The sequence below is a fragment of the Chlorocebus sabaeus genome, chromosome 26, assembly GCF_047675955.1.
Source record: "Chlorocebus sabaeus isolate Y175 chromosome 26, mChlSab1.0.hap1, whole genome shotgun sequence".
In the NCBI taxonomy this organism is placed as follows: Eukaryota; Metazoa; Chordata; class Mammalia; order Primates; family Cercopithecidae; genus Chlorocebus; species Chlorocebus sabaeus.
The window spans coordinates 44,811,382-44,830,459 of NC_132929.1; the positions used below are offsets into that span (position 1 = coordinate 44,811,382).

At 45.6% G+C, this 19,078-nt stretch overlaps 1 protein-coding gene across 2 annotated transcripts in view; it reads left to right on the forward strand.

Moving 5' to 3' along the window:
• NOX5 (NADPH oxidase 5) overlaps positions 1 to 18,260 on the forward strand; it is a 32,910-nt gene extending 14,650 nt beyond the window's left edge. For both annotated transcript variants that reach the window (XM_038010092.2, XM_008016095.3), the window contains exons 9-15: positions 1,701 to 1,843; positions 5,935 to 5,979; positions 6,556 to 6,680; positions 6,967 to 7,048; positions 8,092 to 8,191; positions 16,007 to 16,173; positions 17,230 to 18,260. In XM_038010092.2, the coding sequence (XP_037866020.2) occupies positions 1,701 to 1,843; positions 5,935 to 5,979; positions 6,556 to 6,680; positions 6,967 to 7,048; positions 8,092 to 8,191; positions 16,007 to 16,173; positions 17,230 to 17,361 (794 nt within the window). In that variant the 3' untranslated portion in view covers positions 17,362 to 18,260. The remainder of the gene's footprint in view (positions 1 to 1,700; positions 1,844 to 5,934; positions 5,980 to 6,555; positions 6,681 to 6,966; positions 7,049 to 8,091; positions 8,192 to 16,006; positions 16,174 to 17,229) is intronic.
• Positions 18,261 to 19,078: the final 818 nt, after the last annotated feature.

Consider the following 19,078-nt stretch of genomic DNA (forward strand, 5'->3'; position numbering starts at 1 on the left):
CACCATTTCTTGAAGGGATTTCTTCTGGGTCTCAGTTTGGAATCTGCCTGTCCTTGGACCCTGGGAGAGTCTCCTGCCCTGAGCTGAAAGGGTTCATGTAGGGGGCTGGTAAATATACCAACTTTGTTTATAGAGCTTGTTTACTGGATTCAGGAGTGGGACTCAGTTTAGCAACTGTAGCTGAATGAATTCAACCACCATTGTTGGAGACTTCCTAGGTCTGAGTCATTGCTTGAGGCACTTCAGGGTACATTTATGTAGCCAAGGCATGCAAGCGCCTAAGGGTGCTGATGCCCGAATGAAGGAGGAAACTAGGATGGAGCTAGGATCCTAGAACTTGAGCTCCAGTCCTGACTTTTCAATCCGCTCCTCATAAAACTGCGAAGCACCTCTCTAAGCCTCTGTAAAATACATGGTAACACCAGGTCATGAATTCCTTCATCAACTTGAATGGGACATCTTTATTTTCACTAACCTCTAACTGAAATTTAGCATTTTCTTCAACGATAAATGTGAGTAACAAACCCCAGGAGCATTAATGATACCTCTGACTTTTTCGCGGTGAAAACCATGGATGTCTTTTTCTCATGTTACAGCTGCGGCCAATGCTTCAAGAGTATTTATGCTCACTACTGCTTCTGATTCCCAGGGCTGGTTGGGGCCTGCTAGAGCTCATTAATTCATGTATTAACAAAGAAGCACATGGATTCCTGTCACAAATTTGTTTTTTTTTTAACATTTTGATAACTAATTATAACTGGATTCATATGTAATTTCTCTGTATATTACTTTATGTCAAGCTTGTCCAACCCGTGGCCCTTGGGCCACATGTGGCCCAGGACAGCTTTGAATGTGGCCCAACACAAATTCATAAACTTTCTTAAAACATGATGAGATTTTTTTGTGTGATTTTTTTTTTCTTTTTAGTTCATCAGCTATTGTTAGTGTTAATGTATTTTATGTGCCGCCCAAGACAATTCTTCTTCTTCCAGTGTGGCCCAGGGAAGCCAAAAGGTTGGCCATCCCTGTTTCATGTATTTAGACCCTTATTCTGAGAGGGAGACTATCCACTGCCTTTGCAGGACTGCTAAAAGAATCCGTGGTTTAAAAAAAAAAAAAAAAAAAAGGGGAAAAGGACAAGGGTTCAAAGCAGGAGATCTCTTGCATCCTCCTCTCTCTGATATTGTGGATTCTATTTGGTACCACTCAGCAGAAGAGTCACGTCACCTCACACCACATTTCCGTCAGTCATTCATTCAACAGAGGACCTTAGTAATTACATTCCAGGCATGGATACCATGAAAGCAGTTGGTACCACCATGGACTGAGCACCTACTGTGTGCAGAGCCATTGACTAGCAGGAGGGCCTATTTTGGTGAGACCTTGGCCTGATGGAGGTGGCAGGGTCCCTGCCTTTAGAAAATTCCCAGTGAGCTGCTCTGATCCTTTCTTTGGTATAGGAGTCTGTACCCTTATTAAGCTCAGGTTGACTTCATCAAGAAAGATCTCAAGGTCTGTCCCAAAGAGATCAACTGTCCAAGTCCTGTGGCTGTGGCTGCTAGTTTGGTCCTGAGGAAGGACATTCAAACCAGGACTTGGAGGGCTGAGGCCCAGCACCAATCCCTCCAGTGGGGTGAGGCCTGCTCCCTGGTGCCGGTCACTATGGACCTCCTTTCCCCTCCCACTCTTCTCTTGTTCAGACACTATCTGGCTGCACATCCGGTCCCAAGGCCAGTGGACAAACAGGCTATATGAGTCCTTCAAGGTATCAGACCCCCTGGGCTGTGGTTCCAAGAGGCTGTCGAGGAGTGTGACAATGAGAAAGAGCCAAAGGTTGTCCAAGGTAGGTGGCTACTGGAGAGAAGGGGTCCAACCTGCTGGCAAGCCCACAGAGACCAAGTTGCCTCCTTCTTCTCAGTGAGTATCAATTATTGAGCAACTGCTGTGTACACAAATGGCAGCACAAGGGGGTTAGGCAACTGCTGACTCCGTGGTTCAAGAACCTTCTCGAAGTGTTACCACTCCAGATCCTTCCCAGTCTGATGTCCCCCATTAGATGGGGGAGAGAGCAACAGAAACAGAGTGGGAATTGAAATCAGAAAGACCCACCTCCAGGTCTCTGCTCTAATACTCTCTAACTGTGTGACCTTGGGCATGTCCTTTGATTTGTTCATCTATAAAATAGAAGTAGTTTCCTTTGTTACTTACCTTTCTCTTATGACTATTTAAAAAACCAACTGAATGAATGCACATAAAGTACTGTGTGAACTAGGCAGCAGGGTCATCATCATCATCACCATCAGCAATGTTATTCTCTTTTGATCCTTGATGAAACCTATAAAGCTGATGAGCTGCTGGTGCTATCAAGGCTTTGGAGGAACAGAGAGAGGCAGAGCAACTGCTAAAGAAATAAGAATAGACACTGAGGCCGAGGGTGGCTGAATTCAAACTAAGTAGACTGTGCCTCATGGCTGGGAGACAGGTTAACATATGAAAACCTTGCCATAGGAGACATCCCCAGGCCTGGCCCAATCCTGCCTTGCCATTGGGGAATTTAAAGTCCAGGGTAGAAATCCAGGTGAGATCCTGCTTGGCCAGACCAGAGGACCTTTCCAGGACCACACCAGGAGCAAAGCTCTGGGATATGCAGGGGTAGGTAAGAAAAGCAGAACATTCTCGGCTGTTAATCAGGGAAACGTCCTGAAGGAGGAAGCTGACTTTCAAAATCAGACGAGTCATGGCACATTGTGGATCAGTGGGCTAGATACACTAAAAGCTGTTTCCTTGGGACCTCAGTCACCTCTGCCACGACAAATTGGCACAATCTTTTCTGGCAGGCAGCCTGGCCATATGTGTTAGCATTTTAAATATGTATACCTACATGCCCAGCAACTCCATTTTAGGGACGTATTCTTAAAAGCTAACTGGGGGCCGGGCGTGGTGGCTCACGTCTGTAATCCCAGCACTTTGGGAGGCCAAGGCTGGCGGATCATGAGGTCAGGAGATCGAGACCATCCTGGCCAACATGGTGAAACCACGTCTCTACTAAAAACACAAAAATCAGCCAGACGGGGTGGTGCGTGCCTGTAGTCCTAGCTACTCGGGAGGCTGAGGCAGGAGAATCGCTTGAACCCAGGAGGCAGAGGTTGCAGTGAGCCAAGATTATGCCACTGTACTCCAGCCTGGGCAACAGAGCAAGGCCCCATCTAAAAAAAGAAAAAAAAAAAAAAAAAGCTAATTGGACGGGTGCACACAAAATATAGTAATTTCCTTGTTAATTTAGCAAATATTTGTGGAGCACAGCATCTGCTTTTTTCCAGGTTCTGTTCTAGATGCTGGAGATCTATCAGTAAGTAACAAGGGCATAGTCACTGCTTACCTTCTGGTGGGGAGACAGACAATGAACAAATAAAATATATGCATAATATGTCAGGTGATAATAAATGCTGTAAAGATAAATAAGTCAGTGTCAAGAGGTAGGGATGGGAAAAGTGCTATTTCAGACAGGGTGGTGGTTTACAATAATGAGAAAATGAAGCTAATCAAAATGCCCAACAATAGGAAAATACCAAAATAAATTGCTGATCACCTTTACAATAGAATATTAAATCTCCTAAGAAAAAGATTCGGTCAATTTAAATGTATTTACTTGGAAAACCTGTCAAGATGTAGTAAGTGGAAAAAGCAGGCTACTAAAAAGTATGCTCCATTTATGTGAAAGTATTGTGTATGTCTGTGTTAGAAAAAAATCTGTAAGTGCATGAAGAAAATGCTGAGTAGTTATGTGCTCTGATACTTTTTTCACTATTGTTTAATAGTTTCTATATCTGTATTTTTAAAGCCAACGTTATTGATTTGTGATTTAAATAATAAAGAAATTTCTGTTTTGAAACAAAGCAGAGTGTACAGCCCCCACCTATCCATTCCTGCATCTCAGCACAGGGAGTTGTGGCGTCCGACAAGGACGTCACTGGAGCTGACGTCCTACAGGCCCAAGGGAGATCCCTGGCCGCAGGACGAAGACCTGGTGTATATGAAGACAAAAGAGGAGACTCACACATGGTGGGAAGCCTATTCTGAAGACAGTGGCCTAGTAAGGCTGAGGAAGTTGGGACTAGAGGCAGGAGGGCCAGCTGGCTTATCTTCCCATGCATGGTGGGTCCTTGGAACATGCCTTAAGGGCAAGCCATGTTCAGGAAGGACGACACATCACCTGGGTGTCTCTGAAGCCAATCATCTGCCTGCTACCTTCCCAACTTTTGCGTAATAACTGCCCCAGTAATACTTTCTACTTAGTATTTCTCTTACGTCCCAACATTACTTTAAACTTAATTGTATTTCAAAAGGAGTCTTAAGATTATTATCTCTAATGGAAAACTATTATTACATGTCATGAACACAGGATAGCTCTGAAAGTAAAAACAATGAGAATCAATGTTATTAAATTCTTGCTAGACGGCCTGTCTGCTAAGGCTGCAAGCCAGAGGTGGTGCTCCACACTCTTCCCTTTTCCTTCCTTCCTTCCTTCCTTCCTTCCTTCCTTCCTTTCCTTCCTTCCTTCCTTCCTTTCCTTCCTTCCTTCCTTCCTTCCTTCCTTCCTTCCTTCCTTCCTTCCTTTCCTTCCTTCCTTCCTTCCTTCCTTCCTTCCTTCCTTCCTTCCTTCCTTCCTTCCTTCCTTCCTTCCTTCCTTCCTTCCTTCCTTCCTTCCTTTCTTTCTCTCTCTCTCTTTCTTTCTCTCTCTCTTTCTTTCCTTCTCCTTCCTTCCTTCCTTCCTTCCTTCCTTCCTTCCTTCCTTCCTTCCTTCCTTCCTTCCCTCCCTCTCTCCCTCGCCCCCTCCCTCTCTCCCTCTCTCTCTCTTTCTTTCTTTCTTTCCCACTTTCTTTCTTTTCTTTCTTTCTTTTCTCACTTTGTACAAAGGAAGGGAAAAAAGAGAAGAGGTTAGTAAGTGTTAGAGAGGTGGTAGAGATGCATTAGCCAGAACGGAAGGCTTTCTCGTTGCCATCAGAAGGACTAAAAGGAGAGGAGCTGTCTCATAGCCTAACTCTCAAACCACCACCAGGAGTTCATGCCCCACACCAGGGGAGCAGCCTTCAGTCATCTCTGGACAAAGAAGCAACATGGCATGATGTCACGATCCTGGAGAGGCAGCAGGAGACCCAGGATCTACCAGAGCTCCGTGGGAACGTGGGCACGTTCTTTCCATGCTCTCAGCCTGGATGATTGTGAAGGTCACTCCTAACTCTGCCTCCTGCACCAGAGCAGGAAATAGCACAGGCTCCTTTAGGCCTGTTCTGGGGTCTGCTTCCTTCACCTTCCAGAAGGAAAGATACTGACTCGGACAGGGCTGTCTGTCTACCATGCTCTAAGTCCTGAGGAAGACAGAGGAGGCCTGCTCCCTTCCCCCAAGGAGCACACTGTCTGCAACCCCAGAGCAAAGGCCTAGGGCCCGGGGAACTGTGAGCTAGGGGAGACCCTGGCTTCTCTGCTTGGAGAAGGTGGGAAGAGCTTTGAAGAGGAATAGCAACTTCAAATGAGCTGGACAATGAAAGATACAGTGTGCACTGAAGGAATTTGACAGCTGGGGAAGAGGAAAGGGTGTTTTAGGCAGAGGGAAAAGAATATTTCAGGCTAGGAGGGGAGTGCTTTCCAGTCACACCCTGAAACTGACTTGTGCTGGACCATAGGAGCCACTGTTAAAGTTTCAGGAATTTCGTGAGCTGGTTATTAAACACAGTTGTTATGGTGGGAGCTACGGTGGGCAGGATTTACACCACAGAAATGGGCAGAAGCTAACAATCAAGACCGTTATCCCTTCTCCAGAAGTCAGTTTACCAGCGCATCCCTGATGTTCTCCTTCAAGGGCAAAGAAGCTTCTAAGAAATGCCTAATACTGTCCACTCCAAGACCCGTAACTCTCTGCTCTACTCCCTGCAGGGCTCCAAGATACTTTTGGAGAACCACCAGTTCTGTAATATCAAGGTGAGAGGCTGCAGGGGTGGACGTGAGCAAGAACGCCTGCCCCAACCAAAGGAAATGAAGTCTTTGCCTTTAAGGAGGGGCTGTTGTGATTGTGGGTACTCAAGCTCCTCAAATCCCCATGGGCTGACATCCAGGTATCCAGGTCATGTAACCACATCCCTCCCCCTGCTCTTTATATCCAAGGGTGCTCAGCCTCACACCTCACACTCAGCCTGTCTCTTCTCCAGGAGCAGGGATGGGTGTGCAGTGTACAGGCCTATGTGCTCTCTGTCCCTGTCTCCTGGGCACCCACAGCACACACCCGGCAGTGGCAGGCACACACCCCTGGGATGCGGATTGAGTCCTTGTTTTCACTAGCTTTGCATTCTAACACCTAGAGCTCTCCCCAGGCTGGTGCTGAGAGCACAGGATGTAGAAAGAGCACTGGATTGGGAGCCACTCAGACCTGGGTTCCAGCCCAGGAGAGATGTCTTTTTATGTATAAAGGGGGTCCTGAAGCCCTGGGGACATCCCCTGGTAGCAGGGGAGACCAGTGTCACCCCCCATCTCCCTTCTCTGACTCCCTCTTGTGCACAGTGCTACATCGATGGGCCTTACGGGACCCCCACCCGCAGGATCTTTGCCTCTGAGCATGCCGTACTCATCGGGGCAGGCATCGGCATCACCCCCTTTGCTTCCATCCTGCAGAGTATCATGTACAGGTGGGCAAACTGTGCTCCTGCCTGCATCCTGGGTCAGAGCCCCAAGGTGCCCTCCCCACTCCTCCTCCCTTTATTCCTTCTCCTTCCTCTCCTTTCACCTCTCTCTGCTCTTCTCTCTCTTGCCTCTCCTGCTCTGCCCCCATCTCCTTTTTGTGTCTCATCCCTCCCCTTCCTCATAGAGTGGACTCTGCCACCCCATCCTTGCTCCCTGTCCCCTGAACTATTCTCTGGGGTCTTGAAAAGTCTCGCCCCAAATTTACAACCCCTTCCTCTTGCCTCCCCTCAGGCACCAGAAAAGAAAGCATACTTGCCCCAACTGCCAGCACTCCTGGATCGAAGGTGTCCAAGACAACATGAAACTCCAAAAAGTGAGTACCACCTCCTGCAGGCAGGCCTCCAGACCTTCTCCCCTAGACACCTCCTAAAATAGGAGCCCATCCTCCTGTGCAAAGGTGGGAGCGGATAGGTGATCCCTGATGGGATCTTTCTTTCCCCAAGATACCCTGAATTCTCTTAAATGAGTTCCCTTGGTGCCTCCTGAATGTCTGAGCCCCGCCCCTGCTTCAGTGTTCCCATCACCTCTGAGACATGTTCTAAACAGTTCATTGAAGGTTGCATAACTTGACAGCCAGGCAGTCTGGGTTCAGTTGCAGCCATAATGCTACCTATCCATGACCCTATGGTGGTTTTAAGAATGAAAACATATGGCTGGGCACGGTGGCTCATGCCTGTTATCCTAGCACTTTGGGAGGCCAAGGCAGGCAGATCACTTGAGCCCAAGAGCTCAAGACCAGCCTGGGCAACATGGTGAAACCCCGTCTCTTCCAGAAATACGAAAAATTAGTTGGGTGTGGTGGCGGGCACCTGTGGTCCCAGCTACTTGGGAGACTGTGGTGGGAGGATCACTTGAGCCCAGGAGGCAGAGGTGGCAGTGAGCTGAGACCACACCACTGTACTCCAGCCTGAGTGACAGAGTGAGACTCTGTCTCAAAAAAAAGAAATAATAATAATAATGAAAATAATATAATCAAATAATAATAATGAAAACATGTTTGCCTTTTGAAAATTCATCATCCTGTATATACCACTTAGAAGAGTTTCTTAAAAAGTAATTTATGTTTTTCTGGCTATCCTAAGCTAGTATTTCAACACACTGTTTGTTGTAAACAGTAGAAGATATTAGAGAAAATCCCCGCCTTGGGGTCAGAAACCTGGTTCTGGTGCCATACTGCTCTGTGATCTGGGCATGGCTGCTCACCTCTATGAGCCTTGATTTTTCCCTCCCTTAAATGGGTATGTGAATGTTCCCTGCTTACTTCAGGGTGGTCATATGGGTCCCAGGGATTACAGATGTGAGCCTCCTGCAAATGAGGGAGACCCAGCCGCTGAGCTGAAGGACCTCTCCCCCTAGGTGGACTTTATCTGGATCAACAGAGACCAGCGGTCTTTTGAGTGGTTTGTGAGCCTGCTGACTAAACTGGAGATGGACCAGGCCCAGGAGACTCAACATGGTAAGAGAGGACAGGGCCTGAGGGCAGTGGGAGTGGGACAGGGGCATTCAGCATCTTTAAAAAAATAATTTATTGATATGAAACCCACGTAACCTAAAATGAACCATTTAACCAGTAAGCGAACTCAGAGTCTTTTTTTTTTTTTTTTTTGAGACAAGGTCTCACTCTGTCGCCTAAGTTGAAGTACAGTAGCATGATTATGGCTTACTGCAGCGTCTACCTCCCAGGTTCAAGCAATCCTCCCGCCTCAGCCTCCGGAGTAGTTGGAACCACAGGTGCAGGCCACCACTCCCGCTAATTTTTTTTTTTTTTTTTTTGTAGAGAGGAAATCTCCTTATATTGCCCAGGCTAATTCAGTCTTTTTAAGAAGATGCTTATTCCATATCTTGAGAAGTAGGATGGGGGAAGGTTCTATTAAAATGTAATATTTTGTAAAGTTAAAAAGTAGAAGGGGGAAAAAAAAGCCCTCATAATCTCATCCAGCTATCCAGATGACACCAGGCATTTTAAAGGATTCCCTTCCAATTTTTGTTTTCTTATTCACATTTTATAAAAATATATTTCTTTATTTTTATAATTTATCTTTTTCATGACATATCTTTTAATTCAGAATAGGCACATGTTGAAAATTTAAATTCCTAGGACTCACCCCAGACCTTCCAAATCAAATGGATTCTCTGAGAGTGGGCTCAGGAATGTACATTTTAACATGCCCCTCAAACGATTCTTATTCACACTAATTTGTGTTTGGTTTTTGAAGTATAATTTACATACAACAAAGTTTACCAATTTAAGCATACAATGAATACAATGGCATTTTGACAAATGCATACAATAGTGTAACCACCACTGCAATCAAAATACGGAGCATTTCTTTCCATTACTCCTGAAAATTTCCTCTTCCTGTTTTACAGTCAACACCCTCCCCTGACTTGTAACCCCTGGCAACCACTGGTCTGCTTTCTATCATGACAATTTTGCCTTTTACAGCATTTTATATAAATGGAATCATATAATATGTAGTCTGTTCCATCTGACTTCTTTCGCTTAGCATAATACCCTCACGATTTATCCGTGTTGTTGCATGTATCAGTAAGTCATTCATTCCTTTTCATTGCTAAGTTGTATTCCATTTTATGGGTGTACCACCATTTGTCCAATTATCTTTTAAAAAGAAATTTAAAAGTCAGAAAAACAAATTTTTTATTTTTATACACATGTTTACCATTTCTGGGTTCTTTACACTTTTCGTGCTTGGGTCGAGATTTCCATCTGGGAAAGTTTTCCTTCTGCTTGAAGAACTGATGGTTCTGTGTAGTGCAGGTCTGCTGGTGAGAAACTCTTTTGGCTTTTGACCACAAACACCTTATCGCACTTTGATTTTTGAAAGATATTATCACCAGTTGATTATGTTTTCTTTCATTACTTTGAAGATACCTCCTCATTGTCTTCTGGCCTGCACCGTTTCTGACAAGATGATTGGTGCCATTATCTTTGTTCCCCCATACATAATGTATCTTTTAAAAATCTCACCACTTGTAAATGTCTATCTTTGTCACTGGTTTTCAGTAATTTTATTATGATGTGCCTTGGTGTGGTTTTATGTTTCTTATACTTGGAGGTCATTGAACTTCTTGGCTTAATGGGCTTATAGATTTCATGAGATTTGAAAATTTTCCAGCTGTTTGAAAAAACATGTTTATCTGTTTTTTGTTTGTTTACTTCCTCTTCCCCTTCTTGCCACTTCAGTTACACAGTTTGATATTATCCCACAGGTCACTGAGTCTCTGTTCTTCTCTTTCTTTCTCAATCTCTGCTTCATTTTGGATAGTTTCTATTGCTATGTCTTCAAGTTCACTGATATTTTCTTCTGTAGCACATTATCTATTATTCCCATCCTAATAAAAGTCCCAGCAGGATTTTTGAAAAATAGAGATTGACCAGCTGATTCTGAAATGTACATAAAAAGCCAAAGGACTTAAAAGAGCTGTTGATTCTACCCAATGTATTTTTTATTTGTTACTGTATTTTTCTTCTCTAGATATTCTGTTTGGGTCTCTTTTACATCCTCCACTTCTCTTGTTGACATATTTGTTGTTTTGTTTTGTTTTGTTTGAGACAGAGTCTCACTCTGTCGCCCAGGCTGGAGTGCAGTGGTGTGATTGCGGCTCACTGCAGGTTGGACTCAAGCAATCCTCCCATCTCAGCCTTCCAAGTAGTTGAGACTACAGGAATGCATGACCACGCATGGCTGATTTCCTTGTATTTTGTAAAGAAGGGGGTTCACCATGTTGCTCAGGCTGGTTGTCTTGAACTCCTGGGTTCAAGCAATCCTCCCGCCTCAGACTCGCACAGTATTGGAATTACAGGCATGAGCCACCACGCCCGACCATCATATTTGTTTTGTTTTATTTTGCGTTGATGTTCTTGAGCACATTCATTATTTCAACATTTTTGTCTATTATGTCTATCATCTCTGTCACTTGTGAGTCTGTATCTAATTACTAATTTTCTCCAGGTTAAATTTTATTTTCTGGCTTCTTTGCGTGCCCGATAATTTATTATTTGATGCCAGACATTATGAATTTTATGTTGTATTATGGATTTTGTGTTATTTCTTTATTATTTTATTTTATTTTTTATTTTTTTGAGACTGGATCTTGCTCTGTCGCCCAGGTGCGATCTCAGCTCACTGCAACCTCCGCCTCCCAGATTCAAGCAATTCTTCTGCCTCAGTCTCGCAAGTAGCTGGGATTACAAGTGCCCGCCTCCACGCCCGGCTAATTTTGTATTTTTAGTAGAGACGGGGTTTTACCATGGTGGCCAGGCTGGTCTCAAACTCCTGACCTCAAGTGATCCGCCCACTTCGACTTCCCAAAGTGCTGGGATTACAGGCGTGAGCCACTGGCCTGGATTTTGTGTTATTTCTTTAAATAGTACTGCACTTCGTTCTGGTGCACAGTTAAATTATGTAAGACTCTGGGTCTTCTTGAGGCCCACTTTTAACTTCTATTGGGGTGAGTCTAGAGCAGTCTTTAGTGTGGAGTAGGACTCTACCTAATGCCCTATATATGGCAAAGCCTCTTTGCTTTTAGTGGGAACGCAAGCTATTCCCAGCTGCTTAGCTCGAGGTATCGTCCATCCTAGTTTTTCTGGTCATTTTCTTTCACACATTCAAATTAATGCTCAGTCAGGGACTTAGGAGAAACTATGCAAATTTCCAGAGCTAGTGAGTGGCCTCCTCCCCTGCATCTCTCCTTCTCTCCTTTCCTCCTTCCCTCTCTTCCTTTCTGCAGTTCCCTTTTCCAGTCTTGTGCCTAATATTCTGCCTGTCTTGGCTTCTGTGAATGCCAGTTTCTGTCTCCTCGCCTCAGGAGACTGCATCAGGCAATAAGCAGGGCTGTTGTAGGGTTTACTTCATCTGTTTCTCTTCTCTCAGCAATGACAGTCCCGTGCCACCTGCTGACCAATGTCTGGAAACCATTGTTTCATGTGTTTTATACATTTTTCTGGTTGTTTCAGGTGGAAGGGTAAATGTGGTTCACTTTACTGCAATGTACATTTTTCTTTTTTTTTTTTTTGAGATAGGGTCTGGCTCCGTCACCCAGGCTGGAGTACAGTGGCGCTCACTGCAACCTCTGCCTCCCGGGCTCAAGTGATCCTCCCACCTCAGCTTCCTAAGTAGCTGAGACTGCAAATGTGCGCCACCATGCCCAGCTAATCTCCTTTTTTTAGTAAATGGGGTATCTCCAGGTTACTCAAGCTGGTCTTGAACTCCTGAGCTCAAGTGATCTACCAGCTTTGGCCTCCCAAAGTGCTGGGATTACAGGCATGCACCACTGCACCTGGCCTGCAACATATATTTGTGATGTACACAAGCTGTAAGTAGAGACAAACATGGATAAACAGATGTATTTATTGGGGGTGAATGCTCAACCTTTTTTCTGATGAATGACAATCAGAAAGTTTAGAGAGTGATCTAAGATAAAGATTAGACACCCTGGCCGGGCACGGTGGCTCACGCCTGTAATCCCAGCACTTTGGGAGGCTAAGGTGGGTGGATCACGAGGTCAGGAGATTGAGACCATCCTGGCTAACACGGTGAAACCCTGTATCTACTAAAAATACAAAAACTTAGCCGGGCGTGGTGGCGGGCGCCTGTAGTCCCAGCTACTCAGGAGGCTGAGGCAGGAGAACAGCGTGAACCCAGGAGGCGGAGCTTGCAGTGAGCCGAGATCACGCCACTGCACTCCAGCCTGGGCGAGGAGCAAGACTACATCTCAAAAAAAAAAAAAAAAAAAAAAAAAAGATTAGATTAGACACCCTTTCTTCCTTCCATTCTTTTTTTTTTTTTTTAAAGATTAAATACCTTAGTATATATGAAGTCTTTAACTGTTTGATCCCTTCTTTTATACTTTTATCAAAAATGAATGTTTGGCCTGGTGGCTCACGCCTGTAATCCCAGTGCTATGGGAGGCCAAGGGAGGATTGCTTGAGGTCAAGTTTGAGACTAGCCTGGGCAACATAGGCACACGCTGTCTCTACAAAAAAATATTTTTAAAAAAACTAGCGAGGCATGGTGGCACGCACCTGTAGCCCTAGCTACTTGGGAGGCTGAGGTGGGAGGATCACTTGAGGCCAATAGTTTGAGGCTGCAGTGAGCCATGATAGCAGTACTGCACTCCAGCTTGGGCAACAGAGTAAGACGCTGTCTGAAAAAGAAAAGAAGGCGTGAATGTCTTCCCCTCAACCTCTCCAACGTCTCCCTCCTCACTGCCCAAATGTTTGCTGTATTCTACATATTTTACTAAGCATTTACTCTCATCATTATTAAGTATGGTGAAATATTTCTCTGGATCATATCATAGTCTTAATGGGACATCTTTGTGGAATACTGAGGGTTTACACTATATTTAAATGTTAATCTGTTAAAGTCATTGTTTTGTTTTCCTTATAATTTATAGAACGAGAACTATCTTTAGATATGTTTCTGACTTAAGAGAATTGGCGTAGTGTTTTAGACTTGTTGAGTTCATTAGAACCAGATCGTATTTGACTCTTTAATTATCACAAGGTTGTCATGAGTGAATTCAAATTCCTATAATAAACACAGTTTATACGTTCAAGTAATCAAACACAGTTTTCTACAAGAAACTATCCAAACAGTTCTAGTTTACTATAACAAACATTCAGAACCTTAAAGTTCAAGTCAACAGTCTTTGGAAGATAACGCTTCAAGCTTAGAATAGTTCAGTAAAGCTCCTTGCCCTTTCTTGTAAATAACGATTACAGCAAATATTTATATACCATTGACTTCTTTTTCTTAAATGCTTTTACTTATATTAATTCATTAGAAACTCAATTTTATGATGACAAGCTGAAGGAAAAGTTTAAATTTAATTTAAATTTTCTAGTTACTGGCGCATAAATATTTGCTGTTTGCTTCTTCCTAATCTGTGTAAACAAAGGGTAACAGCTAACCCAATGCTTTGCATTCTCAAAGCCACTCGAGTCAACAGCTCTATCACATCAAATTTCTTTCAGGGTTTCTCATTAACTGCAGCTGAAATTTGTGGCTTCTGATTTCAACTTTAATTATACGTCAAGGTTTGCATTAAATAATTTTTGGTTTATAATTTTTAACTTCTATAGCTTAAGTGTCAATTATTCTAAGTTTGTATCTTTACTCTACCCTTAATAGCTCTAGGACTTTGGGCATATTATTTAACCAGTTTGCCTTGAAAGCAGTTATCTGAAAAATCTGGATGCTACTAGTACCCACCTCATAGGATTGTCATGGGAATTAGATGAGATATCATCTGCAGAACACATAGAACAGTGACTGGAGCTTAATAAACTGCTTGATAAATTCAGTGGTGGTGGTGGTGGTGGTAATAGTAACTGCTTAATAAATTTATTTGTAGTAGAAGTTCTAGTAGTAATAACTGTTTAATAAAAGTAGTAGTAGTATTTAACGGCTATTTACTGAATGGTATAGTTGGTGGTTATACCATAAATTATTTAACCAAGCTCCTACTACTGGACATTTTGTTTATTCCTCATTCTCCATAATCATAAAATTGCTGAAATTAATATATTTGTGCACATAATTTTTTTCTTGCTTTGGATGATTTTCTTAGGAAAGTGTCCCAGAAATTAGATGGTTGTCGCAAACACAACTGGATGGAGAGGGTGAAAACCATGCCAGGTCATCCTCCACAGCCCCTTTATCTTCTCCCTCCCACCATGGTGTCTCCCCTTCCCTCTTCTTACCCCTCTCTGGGGTATGGTGACTCTGAGGCAGGGTAAGAAGCAGGGGGTCCTCCAGGTGGGCATCTCATAATACATCTCCCTCCCTCCCACACCATCCAGCATGACTAGCGGTTAAGTGACATGTGACATGAAATGTGCTATCCTTCCTAGGGCCATTTGCATTGTAACAGCGGCTGAGACCTTAGGCCAAATGAAAAATGGGCGGATGGTGACTTAGGAAACAATAAAAAAGCACGTTGGAATGGCAAAGCTCCTTCAGTGTAGGTGTAGGGGAAGAGAGGAAGAGGAGAAGAACGAGGTGATCGTCAGCTCGGGAATGCTCCTTGCCACATCCTAGATCAGGCCCTGCCAACTCTGGCTTGAACCGACACTCAAGCCTAAGGCAGCACTCACCAATCTTTTTCTCATCATGGCACACATAAAAATGATAACATTCTTATGTCACGTCTGAGTATGGAACACAGAGGTGCCCACCTGGGAGCTCCTGAGTGCTGAAGGATCAGTATCCCAGCAGACCTGTAACTTTGTGGTGCAGAACTGCAGGTTCTCTGGCCTTGTGGGCTCTTTCGTGCCAATCTCCTTCCCCGTCTCCTCAGCTCTCCGATGCTGCTTCCTAAAGCGCTGTTTCATTATGTCACGCCCTACTCAGTTACTCTCAACCTTCCCTTCTCTCCTAGCTGGGCATTCAAGACCCTTCTCATTCTGGCCTCAATCTGTTTCCAGTCCCACCTCCTTTTGCTCCCATCTGAGGACGCGGCTCCAGCTGGGCACCACACCCTGCCCCGCCAACATTGCATTTGTTCCAGCCTCTCACTCTGTGCTCACACTAGTCCTACTTAGCATGCCTTCCCTTCACCTCTGCTTTTACTCTCACCCCTCGTCCCAGGCCTAACCCAGTTCCCATCCCTTCTGGGAAGCAGCTCTGTCTGCATTAGCCCTTCCCTGCATATCAGTAGCCTTCACACTATGATCCATTCACTCGGCCCTTGACCCTTTAGTCCAGATTACCTTTTCATGTGTGTGGCTTGTGTCCCCAGCCAGGATGAGGACAGACATGTAAGGCACAGAAGGGCATGAGCTTTGGAGCCCAGGGACTGCCATGCTCACTACCCTGGGATGCATTTCTTCTTCTATAAATACAAAAGATCTTGGCCAGGCACAGTGGCTCACACCTGTAATCCCAGCACTTGGGGAGGCTGAGGCGGGTGGATTGCTTGAGTCCAAGACCAGCCTGAGCAACACAGTGAAACCCTATCTCTACAAAAATACTAAATAAATAAATATAAAAGATCTAACTCTTGGAGTGGTTGTGAGGCTCACCTTCATGCATATAAAGCAACTAATGTGTGCCATGCACATAGTAGGGCCAGCTCAAGCAATGGGCTGCCTTTCCTCTCCATGGCACTGGTCACACGACAGATCCTGGGCAAAAGACCTATGGGTCTCCCTCCAAGCCCCAGGGTAAGGTAGTGGTTGGCATACTGCCCTGCGCCCATCATGGGTGCTAGACCCTCAGTGCAGTCCTCATCCCCTACCCAACAGACCGCTTCCTGGAGCTGCATATGTACATGACATCTGCACTGGGCAAGAATGACATGAAGGCCATTGGCCTGCAGATGGCCCTTGACCTCTTGGCCAACAAGGAGAAGAAAGACTCCATCACGGGGCTGCAGACGCGCACCCAGCCTGGGCGGCCTGACTGGAGCAAGGTAATGCCAACTGGAGCCCTGCAGCTTGCAGACATGGATGAAGCTGAGAGCCCGAGGCAGCGGTGGGGCAAGGTCAGGGGTAAAGTGTGAGGTTAAGAGTTCAGAGTCCAGCAGGGACCTCATGGTGCAAAAGGTAAGCAGGACACCTACACTGGCTTTATCACTAGCCTTTATTCCGTCATTAGCCTCAGTTTCCCCATCTGTTCAGAGAGGAAGTCAGTCTCTGTGACCTCAAAGACCCCTGCAGCCTTGACTCCCTATGGACCAGTGTCAGAAGGCCCGAGTGGACAAGGACCTGGAAAAACACCAGATCTTATCATCTCCTGTTACAAATGGGGAAACTGAGGCACAGAGACATGAAATAGTTTGCAATCCTTTTATTTTATTTCTCAGATTGGTTTTGTTATTATTTTCCTTCCCTGAACACTTACCTGTCAGGGTATATAGTTTGCAGGAAATGGCCCAGAAGGTGCTGCTTTTAAAAGTGCTGCAGATGACCCCATGTCTGGGTCACAACAGCTGAGTGGGAGGGGAATGTCCGTGGTGAGTGCTTGGGCATCAAAGAGGACTTTCAGAAAAAGGCAATTCATAAGCAGAATTTGGGATAGAAAAGGGTCCTCTCTGGGGGAACGACTGACATCAGGAAAGATATTTAAATCACAGCAGGTGCCAGCCCTGGGGACTAACACCAGGTTCAGACTCCCACGGGAGTCCCAGAGCACTGTATGCATCTCTCTGCATATCTAATTTAGTGCCTGTCTCCCACAGTTGCAGATCCTTGAGTGGAGGGCCTGGGTCTTACTTATTTCTGGCCCTGGTCCCCTCCCTGGGGTTCTGGGGTCATGTTGCCAGTTGAACAAATGGCTCTTAGTTGAATGGCTGAGTGTCGAACTCTGCTGTGAAATCCAGCAGCTGTGCCATGCAGCTCCTTGTGGAAAATGGGGATGCTTATTGCTGCCGACCTGTTATGCTGTTACCTCCAGGCGGTTGTGTCACTGGTGAGTCAGCAACTCCACCTATCTTTCCTCTTCTCTTCCTCAACCCCACTGACTCCAGGTGTTCCAGAAAGTGGCTGCTGAGAAGAAAGGCAAGGTGCAGGTCTTCTTCTGTGGCTCCCCAGCTCTGGCCAAGGTGCTGAAGGGCCATTGTGAGAAGTTCAGCTTCCGATTTTTCCAAGAGAATTTCTAGCCTCACCTCTCCAAGCTGTGCCCCAAATCCACAGCATGGATCTGCTTCATCGCATTAGTATAAACGCCCCCACAGGGACCAGCCTCAGACAACCCACCCAATAAGACAAAGCCTAGGGACCCCCTAATCCTGCTCAACGCAGAGAACAGGAGACCCCAAGGGGCAAATGAACTTCCTCTAGAACCCAGGGGAAGGGACAATGCCTTGTTCAGTCTGCTGTAGATTCTGGGGTTGCTGTGAAACTGAGGAAACCAGAGGCTGGTGACTGGAGCTTGGGGGTGGGGTTCGAGGGGGCCGAGGGCAACCACTCCTCCAGACATTTTCTGATGGAACTTTCCCCTACATCCATGGTCCCAAACTTGCCCAATCATCACAGTCATTTGGAAGCTTGTTTCTCCGGCATCTTATAAAATTGTTCAAACATACAGAAAGTGAGGAGAATCACACAGTGAACAGTGTTACCTACTTTCTAGACTCTTCAGTTAATATTTTGCTCTGTTTATCACATATTATCCATCAGTTCCTCCTTCCTCTTTCCATCCGTCAACTTACCTGATTTTTTGCATGCATTTTCAAGTTAGGTGCAGATATCTCAGCACACTTTGTCACTTGGAGGAACCTTCTTTAAATGCACATTCCTTGGTCCCACTATCAGAAATTCTGATTCTGATGATCTGGGAATGAAACCTAAAATACGTATTTTCCACCAAATCCATTTGCATCGGGAGAAATAAGCAGGATCTTTCCCTGCCCCTCCTTGTGTCTTTGTCTCCTCATCTCCCTGTCTCTCCTGGCACGTCCCTCAGAGCCTCTCCGGTCTCTGTATGCTGGCCTCTTCCTTCTCTCTGTGTGCTGAGTCACTTGAGAAGCAAGATCGAGACAGCCTCTTTTCGTGCCTCTCTCTGTGTTGTGGAAAGGCCAAGTGCCTGGGGATGAACCAGGCTAAGCCCAGAAGCACAGCTCAGCCACACCCCGACTGTGTGGCCCTGGAAGCTTCCCCATGTCTGTTTTTTTCGCCTGTGAAATGGGCTGATGCCGTCCCTCAGTCACAGTTGCTGTGAGGTGAAATGAGATGCCAAGTGCTCAAGACATTCCTCCCCCACTGCAGTGCAGCTCCTTGCTGCTCCAGGCTTTCATGCATCTACGTCACTTTTCTTCATCCTGGCTCCCTCTATCTCTGTTTTCCAGCCTCTGTTTGCATCTGTCCCTGTCTTGACAGGGGGGAACAGCAGAGGCAGCAAAGGCTCTCTCAGCACATACTATGGGGAGGAGCGGCCCTGGGCAGAGGACGGGGGGGTGGTCCTCACCTCCTCCATCTGATCTGGACATTTCCATCTGTGCCACACCATGAGGTCCTGTGAGCCCCACATTTCCTGGGCATCCTCCACCTTGCAGTCAGTCCTGCTAGGTTCTCTTCTTGACAGTGTAAAGCACCCTTCCCCACAGCTGCCATCATGGGGTTGGAACCAGGCACTTTCCAATGGGATGGTAGCTGCCACCTTTCTTTTCCATGGGTTGGAAGTCCATGGTTGGGAAGCGGGAGGTGAAGAAGCCAGATCATAACCTGGACGATGACATCCCTTATCTAAGGTGGGGCTGGGATGCAGCAGATTGGGGGCGGCGGGGAGGCTGGGTGTGACGTGCAGGGGATGAGCCAGTTGGGCGGATGGAAGAATGAAGGTAGGGGAAAGCTGTCTTTTGAAAGGAGCAATAGGAA